Source organism: Schistocerca gregaria, chromosome 11 (assembly GCF_023897955.1).
Source record: "Schistocerca gregaria isolate iqSchGreg1 chromosome 11, iqSchGreg1.2, whole genome shotgun sequence".
Lineage (NCBI taxonomy): Eukaryota > Metazoa > Arthropoda > Insecta > Orthoptera > Acrididae > Schistocerca > Schistocerca gregaria.
In genome coordinates, this window is record NC_064930.1 from 150555054 (window position 1) to 150576276 (window position 21223).

At 45.3% G+C, this 21223-nt stretch overlaps 1 protein-coding gene across 5 annotated transcripts in view; it reads right to left on the reverse strand.

The window, feature by feature from the left end:
- Window positions 1–21223, reverse strand: part of LOC126295491 (zinc finger protein ZFP2-like) — a 76546-nt gene that overhangs the window by 27028 nt on the left and 28295 nt on the right. For 2 of the 5 annotated variants that reach the window (XM_049988049.1, XM_049988050.1), the window contains 2 exons: window positions 16664–16747; window positions 2577–2657 (listed from right to left, as the gene is read on the reverse strand). In XM_049988049.1, the coding sequence (XP_049844006.1) occupies window positions 2577–2657; window positions 16664–16747 (165 nt within the window). The remainder of the gene's footprint in view (window positions 1–2576; window positions 2658–16663; window positions 16748–21223) is intronic. The other 3 variants (XM_049988052.1, XM_049988053.1, XM_049988051.1) reach the window with 2 other exon arrangements.

The window sequence follows — 21223 nt, forward strand, 5'->3', positions numbered from 1 at the left end:
CACCACCGCCTGCTGCACTGGCCTGCCTGCCTGCCCCACCACCGCCTGCTGCACTGGCCTGCCTGCCTGCCTGCCTGCCCCACCACCGCCTGCTGCACTGGCCTGCCTGCCTGCCTGCCTGCCTGCCCCACCACCGCCTGCTGCACTGGCCTGCCTGCCTGCCTGCCCTGCCTGCCTGCCTGCCCCACCACCGCCTGCTGCACTGGCCTGCCTGCCTGCCCCACCACCGCCTGCTGCACTGGCCTGCCTGCCTGCCTGCCTGCCTGCCCCACCACCGCCTGCTGCACTGGCCTGCCTGCCTGCCTGCCCTGCCTGCCTGCCTGCCCCACCACCGCCTGCTGCACTGGCCTGCCTGCCTGCCCCACCACCGCCTGCTGCACTGGCCTGCCTGCCTGCCTGCCTGCCCCACCACCGCCTGCTGCACTGGCCTGCCTGCCTGCCCCACCACCGCCTGCTGCACAGGACATTCGCCACGCTGGCCAGGTAGCTCGAGTAGCGATCCCTCAGGTAAGGGACGCCCTTCCTCGTACTTGTCCTGTCCGCTCTCAAACCGCCGTCTCCACATCTTACTCGATACAACCAGTACGTAAGGGGCCTCTTCCTTCGACATCTTGGCGAAATACAGAGCTCTTTTCCGAAATCGAAATATTTATAACTTTTGGGAAACGAAAGCAATATCGACGATTATGTCAGTATGTAATTACTTCTGCAGAGTATAAATATAGATCCCTCTGTATGTACGGTTCCTTTCGCGCTTACGGATTGCGATAGAAACAGTCTATCGCCATGGGAGCAACAAGAAAGGAACGATGTAAACAGAATGCGAATATAGGCTAATCATTTCTTTTTGATTGCTGCATTTGTGCCTACTTTAATTACTACAACTGCATGCCCAAAAGTGAAAAAGAAAAGAAGAAATGGGTATGTGAATGTCTGAAAAGACGATCGACATACTCCGTAATAATTTATTCTCTAAAATCCGATATCCCTTGCGGAGAAACATTAGTTAATAAACTGTAGAGGGACAATGTTCAAAACGTGTCTGGAAATACATTCACTAAATGGAGATAAGAACATCTGTGATTGACATGTCGTCTAAAGTTGACGTACAATTTTAAAATTTTAGAAATAAGGAAATGAAGTCATACAGAATGCTATGCTTGCAACGTACGTTGTTGTTCTACATTGTTTAGCTCTGGTATTTACAGGGTCACAGACAAAGCATCCTAGGTTTTGGAGGGAAAAGCTGTAATTGTAATGATCTGCAATACAACAGAAACAAGAAGCGCAACTTAAGGAAATATAATGTAATGTGTGTTCCAGCTCACAATCGACATTGAAGCATATACTTCCTGTGACTTAGTGTGGGCAGAGGTTATATTCGAGAACCGGAATAAATTAATAACTGGCTCCTTTTACCGACCCCCTGTTTCAGATGAAACAGTTGCTTAACAGTTCAAAGGAAACTCGAGTCTCATCATGAATAGGTAACCTACTCATACAGTTATAGTTGGCCGTGACTTCAATCTACCTTCCGTATGTTGACAAAAATACGTTTTGAGACCCTATTGTAAATGGAAAACTTCCATGATTGTTCTAAATACTTTTTTTTAATTATTTGGAACAGTTAGTTCACGAGGCCATTGTAATTGTAAATGGTTACGAAAAGACACTCGACCTCTCAGCCACAAATAATCCTGAGCATCACAACGTATACAGGGATCGGTGAACACACAGTCGAGAGAGAGGCTCAGTTCCGTAACAAAGAAACTCACCAAAACTAAACGCGAAATATATCTGTTTATAAAAGCAACTAAAAATTCAGTTGACGTATTTCTAAGAGACAGTCTCCAATCCTTCCAAAATATGTAAGTGAAGACCATATGTGGCTTAACTTCAAAGAAATAGTATCAACAGCACTCGTGAGATTCATGCCAAATAAATTAATATTTTACAGAACTGATCCCCCATGTTAAACAATACGCGACAGAAAGCTGCTGCAGGAGCACCGAAAAAGGCACGTATAATTTAGACGATTGCAAATCTCAAAGATTGGTGAAGTTTTACTGAGACTCGAAATTTGGTGCGGATCTCAATGCGAGATGCATTTAATAGTTTCCACAGCTACACTCACTCTAGATATGTGGCGGAAAATCCAAAGAGATTCTGGTGCTATGTTAAGTAAACCAGCAGAACGGGTCAGTAAGTACCTTTACTGGGGGTGAGGAGGGGGCGAGACAAGGGAAGCAACCCTTCGGAGCAGCTGAAATGGTGGCAAATGTCCGCACACCGGACTCGGCACGTGTTCTCGAGGACCGGAGGCTCGGCGGGCGCGTCCCGATCCCCCCTGCCCCCAGGATAAGTGCTCCACGTCCCGTCCTCGATCGACTCCCTGCCTCGCGCATTTTCCGGGAGGAAAGACTGAGAAACAATACCGACACTGTGGCGGCCCCCCGCGCACTGTCCGAGTATTAAAAAACCGGCACAACAGTACGTGTCTGCTGAGAGCTAATCGGTACACCGTATCCACTAAACCTTTACTACTGCCAAGAAAGGTCACTGAACGCTTTACGCACCTCTGCATCTCCGTGTTCCTCTTCCTCCTTTACATTTGACAAACCGGGCAAGCTGGCCGCATCTTCCGGAAGCGAGTACTCCTGTAACAATTACGAGACACTGTTATACGGTTGTCGATCGAAACGTAAAAAGAAAAAGGAAAAGAAAGAGAGAGGAAAAGAAAGAGAGAGGAAAAGAAAGAGAGAGGAAAAGAAAGAGAGAGGAAAAGAAAGAGAGAGGAAAAGAAAGAGAGAGGAAAAGAAAGAGAGAGGAAAAGAAAGAGAGAGGAAAAGAAAGAGAGAGGAAAAGAAAGAGAGAGGAAAAGAAAGAGAGAGGAAAAGAAAGAGAGAGGAAAAGAAAGAGAGAGGAAAAGAAAGAGAGAGGAAAAGAGACAGAGAGGAAAAGAGACAGAGAGGAAAAGAGACAGAGAGGAAAAGAGACAGAGAGGAAAAGAGACAGAGAGGAAAAGAGACAGAGAGGAAAAGAGACAGAGAGGAAAAGAGACAGAGAGGAAAAGAGACAGAGAGGAAAAGAGACAGAGAGGAAAAGAGACAGAGAGGAAAAGAGACAGAGAGGAAAAGAGACAGAGAGGAAAAGAGACAGAGAGGAAAAGAGACAGAGAGGAAAAGAGACAGAGAGGAAAAGAGACAGAGAGGAAAAGAGACAGAGAGGAAAAGAGACAGAGAGGAAAAGAGACAGAGAGGAAAAGAGACAGAGAGGAAAAGAGACAGAGAGGAAAAGAGACAGAGAGGAAAAGAGACAGAGAGGAAAAGAGACAGAGAGGAAAAGAGACAGAGAGGAAAAGAGACAGAGAGGAAAAGAGACAGAGAGGAAAAGAGACAGAGAGGAAAAGAGACAGAGAGGAAAAGAGACAGAGAGGAAAAGAGACAGAGAGGAAAAGAGAAAGAGAGGAAAAGAGAAAGAGAGGAAAAGAGAAAGAGAGGAAAAGAGAAAGAGAGGAAAAGAGAAAGAGAGGAAAAGAGAAAGAGAGGAAAAGAGAAAGAGAGGAAAAGAGAAAGAGAGGAAAAGAGAAAGAGAGGAAAAGAGAAAGAGAGGAAAAGAGAAAGAGAGGAAAAGAGAAAGAGAGGAAAAGAGAAAGAGAGGAAAAGAGAAAGAGAGGAAAAGAGAAAGAGAGGAAAAGAGAAAGAGAGGAAAAGAGAAAGAGAGGAAAAGAGAAAGAGAGGAAAAGAGAAAGAGAGGAAAAGAGAAAGAGAGGAAAAGAGAAAGAGAGGAAAAGAGAAAGAGAGGAAAAGAGAAAGAGAGGAAAAGAAAAAGAGAGGAAAAGAGAAAGAGAGGAAAAGAAAAAGAGAGGAAAAGAGAAAGAGGAAAAGAGAAAGAGAGGAAAAGAGAAAGAGAGGAAAAGAAAAAGAGAGGAAAAGAAAAAGAGAGGAAAAGAAAAGGTTGAAAATGTGGGAAGAAATCGTGAATAAAAAGGGGTTTATAAAATCGTAATGACCGTGAAAAAGGGAAAGAATGAAATGCAAGTCTGAATTCGTATTACAGAAAAGTTATCGAGTTCGTGATTCATAAAAGCTATTGTTGGGGTGGTCCTTGTGGCGTTTCTGAGCAAAAGTCAAAGCAATTTCCACAACAATTATTTGAAGGAATTTCATTCTCTAGCAATTACTAATGTATACAAAACCGTCTTGATGTTGAATGCAATGTATTTTATGCCCTCCGAATTACATACGAACTTCCACAATACGTCTGCAGAACAATAAGTTTTTTCGTCTCCATCCGACCAAGACTAGCTAATAAGTTTCTACGTCTCCATTAAGCTTCGGCTCTCAAGAGGCAAAAGACGGACAGAAAACAAAAAAAGAGTTACAATTTTAGTACCTTCCTTGTCTTACATATTTTCTCTGCCGTCGAGCGCTCATACCGCTGCACCGGTGTAATTTATATCTGAGGGAACGAGTGTAGCGCGGCGAAATTCAAAGTCCCGCTACATCGTCCCGATGCTGTGGAGGAGGAATTTCTACTCATCTGTGCAACCTCAAACTAAATGCTAGCTTTTTAAAATAAAAAGGGAAATAAAGCGAGGCACAGAGGTTACCTGTATAACACACGATTAGTATTAAACTTCCCAGTAAACTTACTCCTCGACGGCTTCAGTTGCCGACAGCAAAAGCCGGTTTCGACTGATCTCTGCTCTACGAAAGCTCAGTAGGAGGCGAGTGTTTTTCCTACAGACTTTGCCTCATTTCGGAACAGAATTACGTATTCGCAATGTGCTCCCATCTGAAACTTTAAGCATACCAGCTCCACGACATTATCGAGAACGTGTTCCGGATCACCTCGGACCGCCACGTACCATTTGTGAGAGACACGGACGTGGCTCAATTAACTGGTACATTTGCAGCTGGGAGGGTTAACTGCACCACGGAGACGGGCTGCAGACTGCACGTTGTGCGTACCAAAGAGTGCGTCCACATACACCTCGTACAACAGACAGTGTCACTACACGGGACACACGAGTCACAGCTCGCCGTCTCCACTGTGTGCCTGTCGTGATGTGGGAGACTCGAAAGTGAGCTCTTCTACTAAGTTATTTCACATTGTTATTTGTAGACGCAGGTTGCTGGTCGAAGTACCGAACTGTGGACTTTTGATAGTCGGGCACGTCACTAGCAAATACTCTAAAATATATACAGCTTGCGGACTTGGAATATTTTGTGTCAATACTTATGGTAAATGTTAGTGATCAAATAAACTCAGTTTGTAAAAATTAAAATTCTGTGAGTAGTGAACATTATTTTTGACCACAAATACCTGAAACTTTGTGACTAATTTTTTGGGTTAATGCAACAAATGTGTTCAACTGCTCTCAGACTGAAGCACAGCCAACACTTAAATATCCAATGACCATAAGCAGTGAGTTCTTAACTTACAATTTAATATTTCTGCAGATGCACATGGGGCTAACAAGATTACTGATGAATCACTTTGCACTTTTTGAACAAGTTTAGCTTCTCTCTCATTTATATCCGTACCATTCTCCCCCCCCCCCTTTCTCTCTCCCCCTTAATTTCCCCATTACTAAACTGACGACTCATTGGCATGTCAGAACGTGTCCTATCTAGTGATCCCTTCTTTTAGTCAACTCGTGCTATAAGAGAGACTTCTCTCCTGATTAGGTAACAGACACTGGGGCTCGTTGGGATATGGGTAAGTTGGTACACTGCTGCTTTTTTTTCTACCTCTATAAGCACTGAGCACTAGGATTGCAACAGTCAAACTCACAAATGACACTGTATCTTCCATTATAATTTAAATTTAAGTTTGATAAGAACTCACCCCCCCCCCCCCCCTCTCTCTCTCTCTCTCTCTCTCTCTCTCTCTCTCTCTCTCTCTCTCTCTCTCAGTTTTTGTTATTCTGCGAAGCTCTAGAATATATCTCGGAATTTTAAGCAGCTGTGAAGGGTAAAGGACACAATAATAATTGTATTCAAGTACTGAACTGCTTCATAAAACTTTTTTTGAGGCATTCATCTTGCATAAAACATGTTGTTGGGGCACGTTGGCATCTCGGCTTGAGGGCATGTCGGTATAGACCACCTGGCGTATGGCAACTTAACCCTCACATTTCTTCACATAGGTGTCTGCTGAGGTTTTTTAATTACTTTCTGATGCATTTCATTAAATGTATGCCACGAGGAATTACAAGAGAAAGGTGGAACGAGCAAAGCATATTGCTCAGAACGTAAAGAGTGACTTATGTCCTCACAGTATCTACAAAAGAAGCCTAGCCGCCACATCCCTGTACGGAGCTTAGCTAGGTATTGCCAAAAATTGAGAGAATGTGATGCTTCCACTGATGAAGTCTATGTTTTAATTGGATATAAAAATCCTAGGAAGGAATGTATCAGTCAATTGACAAAACTATTTTTACGAAATAGTTATGTAGCAAGTTAAATAGTTACCTAAGCTTTTTCCTGTGGCCCTACTGAACTCCCAAGGGCGTGTATCTCGCTATTACACATACCTGTCATAATATCAGGTTCGAAACTGATGACATACTTTGGATTTTGTGTTTCATGTTCTCTCTCTTGAACAGGAGTATCTGTTCAGTGAATACCTTAAGAAAGCCTCGGATATTTATTTCAGCTTAAGCCCGAAGGAGGTTAGAAAATTTGCCACCAAAAGTGAAGTTAACGTACCACTTTCTTGGGAGGGAAATAAAATAGCAGGACCTGGCTGCTACACGTATTTTATGGAGAGACATCAGAGTTTATCCATCTCGACAACTGCCGTCACAAGCCTAGCCAGAAACACAAGCTTTAATAAAGTAAACGCAAAAAACTTCTCCAGTTTGCTCAAAAAGATTTTGGATAGACTGAAGTTTCAAGATCAAGATATATGGAACACGGATGAAATGGGCACCAGACAGAGAGGAAACACGGAATGGTTTGAAACAAATTGGAAAGATAACCTCTGCCGAAAGAGGCAGTCTCGTGTACCAGCTGGAGGTAACACTATCCCTCCAGTCTTCATATTTACTAGAGCAAAATACAAACCACATTTTGTGTGAGAGACTCCAGCTGGCTCCAACGGTGATGCCGAGTCAGGTCGGATGGTAGAAACAAATTTCATCAAGTTCTCCGAGCAGTTCATTCGCTCTTCTAGTTCGAAAGATCGCCCAACACTTCTGCTGCTCGACAACCGCGACTCATTTGTCTACTTGAAAGGAAGTGGGGTGGTCGTCCTATCATTGCCCCCACACTGCATTCATAAATTGCAGCCTCCGAACCGGAGTGCGTTTCGGCCAATCAGTACCGCTTACAAAGCCCGGACGAGTAATCGTCCTGGCCAAACGATTTCAATTTGTGACATACCTAGCATCGTGTACACAGCTTTTCTGCTTGCAACAAACCCATCCAATTTGACGGTGTTAGAACAGCAATCAGCCACAAATTTACTTTCAGTTCCTTTATTCAAAGGAAACCGTTACCGGTTTCGAATCGTCGTGATTCATCCTGAGACGGTTTACACTCTTTGTTTATGACATTTGGTGTGTTTTTACAGATTAATTGTCCTAAAATATAAATAAAACAATTATAAACACGCCACACACAGATGGTTGCGTTACAGATTTTCGTTGCATGTGACTTACGTGAATCACAACGATTCGAAACCGGTAACGGTTTCCTTCGAACAAAGGAACTGAAAGTAAATTTGTGGCTGGTTGCTGCCCTAACAGCAGCCACGGTCTCCATCACGACATCATATGACAAAATTGCAGCAAAGCCATCCAATATGACTGCAGGGTTTAGAGCAAGTGGGATTCGCCCATTCGGTCCCGACACCTTTCACGAATTCGACTTTGCGCCACCGCCTGCCACCGACCGCGGTGTCCAGACTGAATGCCGACGTAACTGATCCGCCTGCTCAATAGAGTCCTCGCACCTCGTCTGCCACCGGAGCACCTCCTCAAAGCACGCCGCCGCCGTCCCGAATTGTAACGCCAGAAGAAATTTGCCCTTTTCCAAACGCACACCCACGAAAACAGTGTAACCGTGGCAGGAAAAGGACACACACTGCTGTCCTGACAGTGACCCACACCAAAAATGTACTGACGAAAGGTAAGCGAGTGGCAATCAGTAGGCCCATTTTAGAGAAGACAGGCAAAAGGGCTGGAACGCGAAGAAAAAGCGGAACGGAGAACATCGTCAGAGAAATTGTCCACAAATGACGGAGAGGTCAGGTATGGAAAGCTACTGCGACCGTGAGGAGTGTGCAATTCTCGCCGAAGAGAGAGTACGGCCCGACTGCCCACCGGCGCGAATGCTGTCCGAGAAGACAACTTGCGGTAGTATCACGTGGATGACGTCACGACGGTCAAGTGTAGTGCGTGTCTGCATCCTGAAAATTGACGGTGACGAAATATTTGTTTCAACAACGGTGAAAGAAAATAAATTTCGGAGACGGCCCGACGTTCCCGAGTCGATTCGATCTAACAGAAGCAAAACTGTGCGAAAACTGAAACCGACACTTCGAGTGAGCACTTGAGCTACTTTCTCGGTGGACACGAAGCCGTGATTTTACAACATCGTTGCTATTTTTCATTTTATTATCGTGTAACTTTCCTATGTTCATTTACTGACTTAATATTGTAATATTGTTGCCATTTGGACAGACACTAATGCAAAGTGTACTAGCAATCGAAATATCTTAAAGTAAGAAAGTGTCAACACCATTTGTCATTCGTGTCGTATTGAAATAAAAGTGTCTTGGTTGTGTTTATTCCTCAGAACCTGTTAAACGTGCCAACTTACCTCTGTACGTGTGCCAACGTATCTCACGTGTGAGGTAAATTGGTAAGGATGTGAAGTTTCAGTAAAATATGTTTTTACGAATTAGGCATGCAATTCTGTGTGACACTTTCATCACTACTTGACAGCCGCAGGATACCTCTGCCTGCAGCATCCGGCATACAGGTGGGCAGTACTGAAGGAAACAGAGAAATCCTAAAGCCAGCCCCAGTCTCCCCTACTTTGTCATTAGCCACGCAATCTACCACTCTTCTCTTCAGCATTCTTCTGCAGCACCACTTCTCAAGATCTTCTATTCTCTTCTTGTGTGACCCACACATCCGACGAAACACGACTACGTATACAAATAGAGAACCTGCCCCGGGCACACACAATCTCGACGACTTTTACCTGTTACCGGTACGGTGCCGCCACAATATAGGTCGCGGGAATTCTGAGACTGTATCAAAATTTGTACAGTAGTTACCGAGAGTAGCCCAGACGTACAAAAAGAGGCAAACGAGGGTCCTCGGTTCATATTTGTGAAGAGACAAAATTTAATAAAATGTTTTGTACACTACTGGCCATTAGAATTGCTACACCAACAAGAAGTACAGATGATAAATGGGTATTCATTGGACAAATACATTACACTAGAACTGACATGTGATTACATTTTCACGCTATTTGGGTGCATAGATCCTGAGAAATCAGTACCCAGAACAACCACCTCTGGCCCTAATAACGGCCTCGATACGCCTGGGCATTGAGGCAAACAGAGCTCGGATGGCGTGTACAGATACAGCTGCCCGTGCAGCTTCAACACGATACCACAGTTCATCGAAAGTAGTGACTGTCGTATTGTGACGAGCCAGTTGCTCGGCCACCATTGACCAGACGTTTTCGGCGAGGGCAGAATTCGAACAGTTTCTGTATCGAGAAACGCCCTTACAGGACCTGCAACATGCGGTCGTGCATTATCCTGCTGAAATGTAGGGTTTCGCAGGGATCGAGTTAAGGGTAGAGCCACGGGGTCGTGAGACATCTGAAATGTAACGTCCACTGTTCAAAGTGCCGTCAATGCGAACAAGAGGTGACAGAGGCGTGTAACCGATGGCACCCCATACCGTCACCCCGGGTGATACGCCAGTATGGCGATGACGAATACACGCTTCCAATGTGCGTTCACCGCGATGTCGCCAAACGCGGATGAGACCATACTGATGCTGTACACAGAACCTGGATTCGACCGAAAAAATGACGTTTTGCCATTCGTGCAGCCAGGTTCGTCGTCAAGTACTCCATCGCAGGCGCTCCTGTCTGTGATGCAGCGTCAAGAGTAACCGCAGCCACGGCCTTCGAGCTGATAGTCCGTGCTGCTGCAAACGTCGTCGAACTGTTCGTGCAGATGGTTGTGTTGTTGCAAACGTCCCCATCTGTTCACTCAAGGATCGAGACGTGGCTGCACGATCCGTTACATCCGTGCGGATAAGATGCCTGTCATCTCGACTGCTAGTGATACGAGGCCGTTGGGATCCAGCACGGCGTTCCGTATTACCCTCCTGAACCCACCGGTTCCATATTCTGCCAACAGTCACTGGATCTCGACGACCGCGAGCAGCAATGTAGCGACACGATAAACCGCATTCGCGATAGGCTACAATCCGACCTTTATCAAAGTAGGAAACGTGATGGTACGCATTTCTCCTCCTTACACGAGGCATCACAACAACGTTTCACCAGGCAACGCCGGTCAACTGCTGCTTGTGTATGAGAAATGTATTGGAAACTTGCGTCATGTGAGCACGTTGTAGGTGTCGCCAGCGGCGCCAAACTTGTGTGAATGCTCTGAAAATCTAATCATTTCATGTCACAGCATCTTGTTCCTGTCAAATTTCGCATCTGTAGCACGTCATCTTCGTGGTGTAGCAGTTTTACGATTGCAACATACGTATTACACTCGCATGGTGTAACATTTTTCTTTTGTGCTTTTGACGGACGATGACAAACGCAACGCACACACTAATGGCAAAAAGACTTCTTGGTGATAGAGTTACAAGTTAATTATTTTCAGATTTTTTCAGCCATCAGGTGGGCGTTGAGGAGATGGACATTTTAGCTGGCTGAGTTTGGATACTGCTCGGCAGATCTGCCGGCGGCGCGACCGCCCCTCCCCCCGCCTGCCTACACTCGTTCCCTCAGATATAAATTATACCGTCGCAGCAGTCGACGGCAGAGAAAATATGTACGACAAGGAAGGTACTAAAATTGTAACGCTATTTGTCCTATCCGTCTGTTGTCTCTCGAGAGCGGAAGCTTAATGCAGACGTAAAAACTTATTAGCTAGTCTCGGTCTGATTAAAACGAAAAAACTCATTGATGTGCAGACGCGTTGTCAAAGTTTGTATGAAATTCAAAGGATGGAAGCAGCAACATAAAATACATTGCATTTGATCTGAAGACGATTTTGATTTGTATAAATTAGTGGTTCCTGGACGATTGCAAGATTTCGGAGCAGCTACTATCTTTCACGCAGAAACGGAGATTTTTGAAGACCTGGACGCAGCACGAAAGAAGACACCTTAACATCGTAAAGGATGAACTCTCATGTACGCCGTTTCCCCCTGTTAATCACATTTTCTTATTCTGTCCCAATAATTTTTGTAGTGGAAAATAGGTTAACGTTTGCCCAGAAACGCCACAAGGACCACTCCAACAATAGCTTTTCCGAATCACGAAGTCCGATAACTTTTCTGTAATACAAAGTCCAACTTGCATTTCACTCTTTCCCTTTTTCACGGCCATTAACGATTTTAAAAAACCCTTTTTATTCACCATTTCTTCGCACATTTTCAACCTTTTCTTTTCTTCTCTTTTTATTTTTTATTAAGCACTACAGTGAGCGAGTCGGAACGAATGAGAAACTTTGTACTGTGATGCCACAGAACTCTGTAGTGTAATTTGTAAATTGTTGCGGAATGCAGACTAACACGCAGCCTGGGAAAGTGCTGAACGACCGTCGGTATTGTCTCACTGGGATCCGCCTATCTAAACAATGACAGAACAATGGTGTGTACTAGAAGACAACAATGTGGAGTGCAAGTGTCCCATTGCCGGCGGTGTATCCAGCTCGTCTAGGCAGACAGAAACACGCCTCCCGTTCTGCGCGCGCACTAAATGCCGCCGACCGGGGCAGAGCCGGCAGCTCAGCTCATCGAAAGCCGGACCACAAGTGAGCGAGGTGGCGCAGTGGCTAGCACACCGGATTCGCACTCGGGAGGACGACCGTTCGATCCCGAGTCCGGCCATCTCGATTTAGGTTTTCTGCGATGTCCGTAAATCGCTTCGGGCAAATGCCGGTGTGGTTCCTCTGCAAGGGCACGGCCGACTACCTTCTCGCAGTTCGGTCTCCTCCCCGAGACTCCTTTTCCGGTGTGCCGTGCCTCTCTAATCACTGCGCGAGTCGAACAGGCGGAGTTCTGCTTCACGCCGCACCGGTGCTCGCACTCCAACGTGTATTACAACGGCAGTCTACACGCTCACAACTCACAAGAGGAACGAGCACTAAAATCCTCCAAAAAGGCCAACCTCGGCACTCTCCCAAGGCAACCTCCCCATCGCACCCCCGTCACATTTAGTTATAACTTGCCACAGTGGATAGACCTTGAAAAACAGCACAGATCAACGGGGAAAACAGGAAGAAGTTGTGTGGAACTATGAAAAAAAAGCAAATTATACAAACTGAGTGGTCCATGCGCAAGATAGGCAACATCGAGGGTAGTGTGAGGTCAGGAGCGCCGTGGTCCCGTGGTTAGCGTGAGCAGCTGCGAAACGAGAGTTCCTCGGTTCAACTCTTCCCTCGAGTGAAAAGTTTATTTTTTTATTTTCAGACAATTATTATCTGTCCGTCATCACTTTTTGGGAGTGATTATCACATGGACAAGAAAACATAAATCGGGCAAGGTAGAAGAATCTTTTTACCCATTCGCCAACTGTACAAGTTAGGTGGGTCGACAACATATTCCTGCCATGTGACGCACAATATATCAGACGTGTTTTCCTGTGGAGGAATCGATTGACCTATGACGTTGCGATCAAATGTTTTCGGTTCCCATTGGAGAGGCACGTCCTTCCGTCTACTAATCGCACGGTTTTGCGCTGCGGTCGCAAAACACAGGCACTAAATTTATTACAGTGAACAAAGACGTCAATGAACGGACATATCCTAACTTTGCGAAAATAAAGAAAGTAACCTTTTCAATCGAGGGAAGACTCTAACAAAGGACCTCTCGTTCAGCAGCTGCTCACGCTAACCACGGCACCACGGCGCTACTGAGTTGATACTATCCTCGATGTTGCCTATCTTGTACATGGACTACTCAGTTTGTATATTTTGCTTATTTTTTCGTAGTTCCACACAACTTCTTCCTGTTTTCTCGATCGATCTGTGTTCAGTTTTTCAAGGCGTATCCACTGTGCCAACTTGTAACTAAATTTGAGGGAGGTGCGATGGGGAGGTTCCCTTGTTAGTTGTAAAGGGTGCATATTAAATAAAATTTTTATATATAGTCTGTAATCGATGCTACTAGAATGTGTAATTAAAATAGTCGTCGTTCAGGAAATCGGTCGTACCGACTGTCATTTTTGATACAGACGGTGAGTGAGAAGACTGGGAAACACACAGTTGCCACGGCGATGCCACGAGGTCGCCGTGGAGCCAAACACGACATACAGAATGCGGGGCGCACAGTAAACACACAGCAGTGTGACAGCGTGCAGCCGTCACTGCTGCGAGAACGGAACTGCAGAAGCAGAGCGTCGACAATTTTTGCGTCTTTTCGACACCGTACTTTGCGGTCGCATTCCCTCGGCACGTGCGACCGACACCCGGGTCCGCAATTTGGAAGCGGAGGGTTTCGCACCGAAGAGGCCGTCTGCAGGGAGACGATGTCGGTGCCGTGCGAACTGCATCCGTAATAGCCTCACAGCGCCCTGTTCGCCGTCACACACAGTCTCTACAGGCGCGCTGTTCGAGTGTTTACGAAGACTGCAGGTGGGCTTAAAGTTCCGTCCGTACGAGCCTCAGGCCGTACGGCAACTTTGACCTGACGATCTGCTAATGCACAGACGATATACAGAACACACTGTGACGGAACCTATTAAAGGCTTTACTTAACCGAAATATGAGATACCCTCCAAATTCAACAAGTTTAACGAGTATTTATGATTATAGAAAAGTTATTGTGTATGTTAACAATGATTGCATAACACGACCCCATAAACAGTCAGCCCATTAAATTATACTCAATAACTGACCCACACAAAAGTTAGTATCACTTGATCACTGATACAGCAAATGTCATGTAAAAACTAAGTTCATCTTAAATTATTAATACCAAGTACGAAAAATAGTGGCCAACTTACGTATTTTGGATCTCCTTACATAAAAATCACCCAGTGAAACTTATTTGTTCACTACGACCGTTTTCACTCAGTATTAACGTAAACACTCCTATTTTAGACGAATACCAAGGTAATTCTTAATAATTCATGTTATTTACTTATTTATGCAAATTAGAGAAGTCAATTCACAAACTTCTAAAAAACGGCCTTTTTGTAACAAAGAATTATTCTGTCAACTAATCTGTCTGTCTCATTTTAATAACCTGTTGAATTATGTCACTCGACATAAATTAATAACTTTTCTGCACAAATTACGATGAATGATGTACATGTGAGTTGCAGACTATATCTCTCTTTAGTAGTTCTTTGACAAAATTATAAATACAAGCAGCGAGTAGGGTCGGGAGCGGAGTCTGAATGTCACTTTGGTAAAGTGTATGTGTGTTATTGTTCGAGGTGGATAAACATTGCAAAGAACATGTAAAAGAAGTGCTACTTTGTGTTGTGTCATTGTCTTTGGTGGACAGTGGAATTCAGATGGGCATCAGAGTAATGAATATTTCAAGTTTAAGTATTTGTGGTTTCGCTCATCATTTATCATCAAAAGCACATAAAAAACACGGGACCTCATCTTTTTACCCCTAGACAACCAGATTTAGAGCCAGCATCAGCATCGAGACACAGCAGCGATCCAGCAAGCAACGGCGGTTACGACAATGCATTTTAATGGCGCCAACCTAACACCAAGTGCTAACAAGCTCCGTAAATGGGAGTGAAATAGTGCGATTATAGCAAATCTGCGACTAGGCGACCGTTATAACACGTTAGTAGATGTTGCAACACTGCGACGATAAGTTTCGTCGACGAGCTGTGGACGTCGTGTACCTCAGTGGCACTGCCGATCTCAGCGATATGCACGTCAGGTACACAGGTGTCCGCTGAGAGCAGCGAGGTGAGTGCACTGTGCAGCATGTCAGACCCCTACTCGTTTGAAGGTGGCAACCGGTGTGAACCGCCGTAACATCCGTCCTTCCGAGGCACGGTGGCACCGTGCGGTCTGCGAGGTAGCCCGACCCGGCGTCGTGTGAACACCTCAACGGCACGGTTTATCGCACTCGACCTGCTACCACTGGACGACAAAGTTGTGGTGGTTAATAAAAGAGAAGACAAGAATGAAAATGCGGGAAGAAATCGTGAGTAAAAAGGGGTTTTTAAGATCGTTAATGACCGTGAAAAAGTGAAAGAATGAAATGCAAGTCGGACGTCGTATTACAGAAAAGCTATCGCACTTCCTGATTCGGAAAAGCTATTGTTGGGGTGGTCCTTGTGGCGTTTCTGAGCAAAATTCAAACCAATTTCCACAACAATTATTTGAAGGAGAACAGGGAATAACAAAATGTGATTAACAGGGGGAAATGGCGTAGATAAGCGTTCATCCTTTACCATGTTAACATGTCTTCTTTCGTGCGGCATCCAGGTCTTCAAAAAGTCTACTTCATTTCTGCGTGGAAAGTCTTAGCTGCTCCGAAATCTTGCAATAAATTTTTATTGTCCAGGAATTACTAATGTATACAAACTAAACCCATCTCCGTGTTGAATGCAATATATTTTTCGTTGCTGCTTTCGACCTACAAATTTCACAGAAACTTGCACAACACGTCTGCACATCGATGAGTTTTTTCCTCTTAATCCGACCAGGACCAACTAGTAAGTTTCTACGTCTCCATTAAGCTTCGGCTCTCAAGAGGCAAAACACGGACAGAAAACAAAAGAAGAGTTACAATTTCAGTACCTTCCTTGTCTTACATATTTTCTCTGCCGTCGAACGCTCATACCGCTGCGACGGTATAATTTATATCTGAGGGAACGAGTGTAGCGCGGCGAAATTCAAAGTCCCGCAACTAAGTGAGAATGTGAGAGGAAACCATCTGGAATCCCATCAAAATGTTCCTACAGGGCTGCAGGAAAATGTGTGCCGAGGGGGAGCTAGTCCATCAGATACGATATTTGAGAAATAAAAATGCTTGCGATAACAATAATGGCATACTCTGTACTATACACTGACATAAAGAAATATGTGTGGAGTTATTGTGCTCGTAGATTGACCTCCATTCCAAAATTCCTCATCCTTTTGAGTCTCCCTGTACTTGCTGCCCATACTGAGTGTATTCTGAGGTCTGATATCAATTCGGACAGCCAGTAATTTCCGATTACATTGCGTACCCATGGTAATGATTTGCTTGTGCAAACTACGTCCAAATATTGCATAAACAAAATTGCAAACGTTTGTGAAATCACTATAGAGATTCTGCCTGATGGATCGCAAGACAGTGTAGAATTAATGCGATAGAATAAGAGGAGGGAGGGAGGGAGTGAGTGTATATTGGAGCAGGCACACCGTCACCTCCCCAGGCTCCACTGGCGAGGGCAGGGCAGAACGCAGCTGCACTCACCGGCTCCTGCTTCACGTACAGCGGGTCACACGCGACCATCGCGACAGCCTCCGCCTCCGCCGCCTCGTCTTCACACTCCGACTCCTGAAAGGACAAAACCAAATATGGAGAACACGGAGAGAAACTCGGGCAGGCAGAGAGGGAAAATAATCTCACGTACCCACCCAGGTCTATTTTATATAAATGAAACACACGCGGTCCGAGCATACAGTTCTTCAGAGTGAGCTAAGGGATGTAACATCGTGTCAGACAACCTTATGCCCAGTGCAGTGGAGCAACTCTACGGAGCACGGACTCGACAGCTCGTCGCAAGTGCCCTGCAGAAGAACTGAGCCGTGCTGCCTCTACAGCTCCTCATAATTGGGTGAGTGTTGCCAGCGCAGGATTTTGTGCGCTGACTGACCTCTCAATTGTGTAACAGAAATGGTCAATGGGATTCATTTTGTGTGATCTAGATGGCCAAGTCATTCACTCGAATCATCCAGAATGCTCTTAGGACCAACTGCAAACAATTGTAGCCTAGTGACACGGTGTGTATTGTCATCATTGTTTGGGAACACCAAGTCCACGAATGGCACCAAATGGCCTGCAAGTAGCCAAACGTAACCATTTCCAACCAGTGAGTGGTTCAGTTGGACCAGAGGACCGACTCCATTGCAGATGGACAGCCCACACCGTTACGTAGCTACCACCGGCTTGCACAGAGCCTCGTCGGCAACCGGGATGGGGTCTGTACGGCACTTTTAATCCTAGCGTCAGCTCTTACGAACTCAAATCGGGCCACAGTTTCTCGGTCACCCGGGGTGCGGGCGACACGGTCGCGATCCCGGGAGAGACGCCGCAGAGACGGTGCCGTGACCCCGGCAGGAGAACTCGCGCCGGTCGCCTGCCGCCAGTCCTTGCCGCTCTGTAATCCCACAGGTTTGTTCAGCGCACGTCGAACGTCGATCTGTGCGCCGCTGCAGCTGCAGTCGCGCGTGTGCCCACCCACGCCCCCTCAGCAGAACGACGGGACGCTGTCCTCCCACCACCTGCTCCCGCCTGCCCACCGGTCCGCAGCGGCGCAGCACGGACTGCGGCTCCAGAGTGCTCGAAGCAGCGCAAGCCCGGGCAGACGCTCTTACCGCGGGAGAAGCCGAGGGCGGCGGCGAGAAAACCGCCGAGTGAGACAGGTGCGGCGCGCCGGCACGACGAGAGCTGCCGCTGCCATTTCGCTGCTGCAGAATCCTAGCGGCCACACATCTACACGGACACGTCGATTCCGTCATTTGCACGTGAGGTTCGGTACGGGCTGCAGTGTACCACTTTCAGAGCGTTTCTCTGCCGTTCCTCTCCGCAGTTGGATCCGGGGAAAATGAACACCGGAATATTGCTACGCGAGCTGCGATTTATCTTATCACGACGGTCATCACTCCCTACGTGCACGGGAGTCGACAAAATATTTTCACATTCGTAGCACAAAGTTGGCAAAACATCGGACTACGACAAAAATGCCTCTACTGCGACCACAACTCTCTCGATGCACCCCGTCAGAAACACTCACTTATTAAGCAATAACGAAACGTGAGCCGCCATTCTCCGAAATGTCGAAATGTCCTCTGCCAGTCCTATGTGGCGAGAACACCGTATCACATAGCAGTGCCCTAGCCGAGGTCAGACACAGTGTAAGCAGTCTGTTTACTAGAAATGGCGTATGTCCCACTGTTCTGCAAATAAAAGAGTCCTCAGTGTCTCCCTCCTGAGATATTTTGTGCGTTTGCACTCGACAGTGTCTCCTGGAATAATTTTCCGGGGTAACTCGCAACTTAGAAAGCGTCACTTGCACAGGAGCCAGCAGTGAGAGTAATATGTCGTCTTCACCCACAGACGGCACCTAGGTACCTCTTCGAGGAGCCGTACATTTTAACTGTGTCGCCTTAATACCTACACTCGGTAATGGATTGTGTCGTAAACGATCTGTCAGAATACGAGACTGGAACAGGAAAGGGAGGTAATGACAGTGGCACGTAAAATGCCCTCCGTCACACACCGTTTGGTGGCTTGCGGAGTATAAATGTAGATGTAGGTATATGTAGATGTACTTCAGATCGTTTAACTCACAGAGCCTACCACTCGGCATGCCGCTGTACCAGATATCGCAGTATTAGGGGTATTCGCAGACCTGGGCAGCTTTGCCCCCTTCTTTACAGGTAACTGCACCATTTGTGAAAAGTCTTAGGTGACTATTAATGTTGTCTGCAACGTCATTTATACGCAACACAAACAGAAAGGGCCCTGATCCACAGCTCGTCTGTCACACTCCCTCCATGTCACGTTACGTACTCAAGCCTTCCAATCTGGTGTGTGTGTGTGTGTGTGTGTGTGTGTGTGTGTGTGTGTGTGTGTGTGTGTGTGTGTGTGTGTGTGTGTGTGCGTGTGCGTGTGCGCGCACAGTTACCTACCATTCACCATGCATACACAGTGCAAAATTAAACAACTGTAATCAAACACTTACAAAACTACAACAAAACTGTACAAAATAGGTTTGACCTGTTGCCTCAGTCAGAAACTGATGAGCCTCTCACAGAAGTAGATGTAGACAGGGCTCAACAAGCTTTCAGCAGCAAATTGAATAAGAATGTAGGGAAGTCTGCAAAGAGAAAGACAGTCTTGTTGCTAGGTAGTTCGCATGCTAGGGTTGTGGGCCAACTTCCGCAGGATGAATTAGGGTCAGAATACCAGGTCACAAGTTTTTTCAAACCTAGTGCTGGACTGGGGCAGGTTAGAGGATTTAGGTTCACTATGTGGAGGCTTTACTAAGGAAGATACCATTGTTATTGTGGGTGGGCCGGGCAACAGTATTGACAGAGATCCGGGGTACAGCATAGTGTGTGACCTGGCAAAGATTGCATCAACATCGAGTCGTACCAGTGTTGGGTTTGTGTCGGTTCTGGAGTGCCACGACCGACCTCATTTGACCTCTTCTGTCAGGAGAGTTAATTTGGAGTTGGAACGGCTACTTGGATCTGATGCGGGGTCACACATTGGTGTGATTCCTGTTGATTCACTCTGTAGGTGGGACTATACTAGACATGGCCTACACCTCAACAGGAAAGGGAAGGGAAGGGTAAACTGGCGGGGCTGATAGCAGGAAATTTAAAGGGGGGAGGAACTATGTCTCATGGTGGTAACTCTTTTTTAGTGTAAGATCAGTGTCCAGTGGGAAACTCAGCCAGGCAAGTATTAAAGATGTTTAAAAAGTTCAAGATACTCACAAAAGTAAAGTGAAAAATAATGTTAGTATATTTCACCAAATATTGGGGGATTGAAGAATAAAATTGATGAGCTTCTGATTTATTTAGAAGATATAGAAACCAAGAATGTAATAGATATACTATGCCTGTCTGAGCATCACATTGTCACTGATATGCAAAAGGTTAGCATCAATGGGTACAAATTAGCTGCACATGTAAGTAGAGATAATATGATGAGAGGAGGAGTTGCCATATATGTCAAAAGCTTCCACAGTGCAAAAAATTTAGAAACTAAAAAATTTTTTGTAGAGCAACATATGGAAGCATGTGCCACTGAACTTAAACTAAATGATGGCACTTTCATAATTGTAACAGTGTATAGGTCCCCCTCAGGGAATTTCCAGCTATTTCTAGAAAACTTGGATGCTTTGTTGTGCTATCTGTCAGACAGGGGGAAGCAAATTATCATTTGTGGGGATTTCAATGTTGATTCCCTGTAAGAGTGTAATAGGAAGAATGACCTTGTAGTATTACTCAGTTCTTTCAATTTGAGCTCCATCATTGATTTTCCTACTCGGATAACAAAGAACAGCAGTACATTGATAGATAACTTTTTTATAGACCAAGATAAGTTTAAGGACATAAATGCTTATCCTGTTGAGAATGGTCTTTCAGATCATAGTGCACCGCTTGTTACAGTACATGACATAGCTCCATGCAGTATAATAAATCAGACTTTCAAAGCAGTGTGTTCAATTAACAATATAAATATTGCAAACTTTAGGGAAAGCCTACAGCAGCTAGACTGGGATGAAGTGTATAACGAACCCGATGCAAACTTGAAATATAACTTATTTCACAATAAATTTTTAAGGGTATTTGAAAATTGTTTTTCCAAGAAAATCGTTAAACATAATTCCAAGAAAACATATAAAAAACCTTGGCTAACTAAAGGAATAAGAATATCCTGCAACCGCAAAAGAGAACTGTATCTAACAGCAAGAGGGAGTACTGACCCCGAAATTGTTCAATATTATAAAAACTATTGTGCGGTACTAATAAGAGTTATTAAAAAGTCCAGAAGCATGTGTATCATGTCTGAGATCAGTAACTCTGATAATAAAATTATAGCAATTTTGAATATTATTGAAAGGGAAACAGGGCAACCAAGAGCACAGGAAGACTTTAGCGCAATAAAACTGAATGACAAGTGCACTAACAAACAATCAGAAATTGAAAATATTTTGAATAATCATTTTTTAAATGTTGTGGAGAAAATAGGATCTAGATCTTCACTAGAAGAGGCAAGGCTATTAATAGAAGAGGC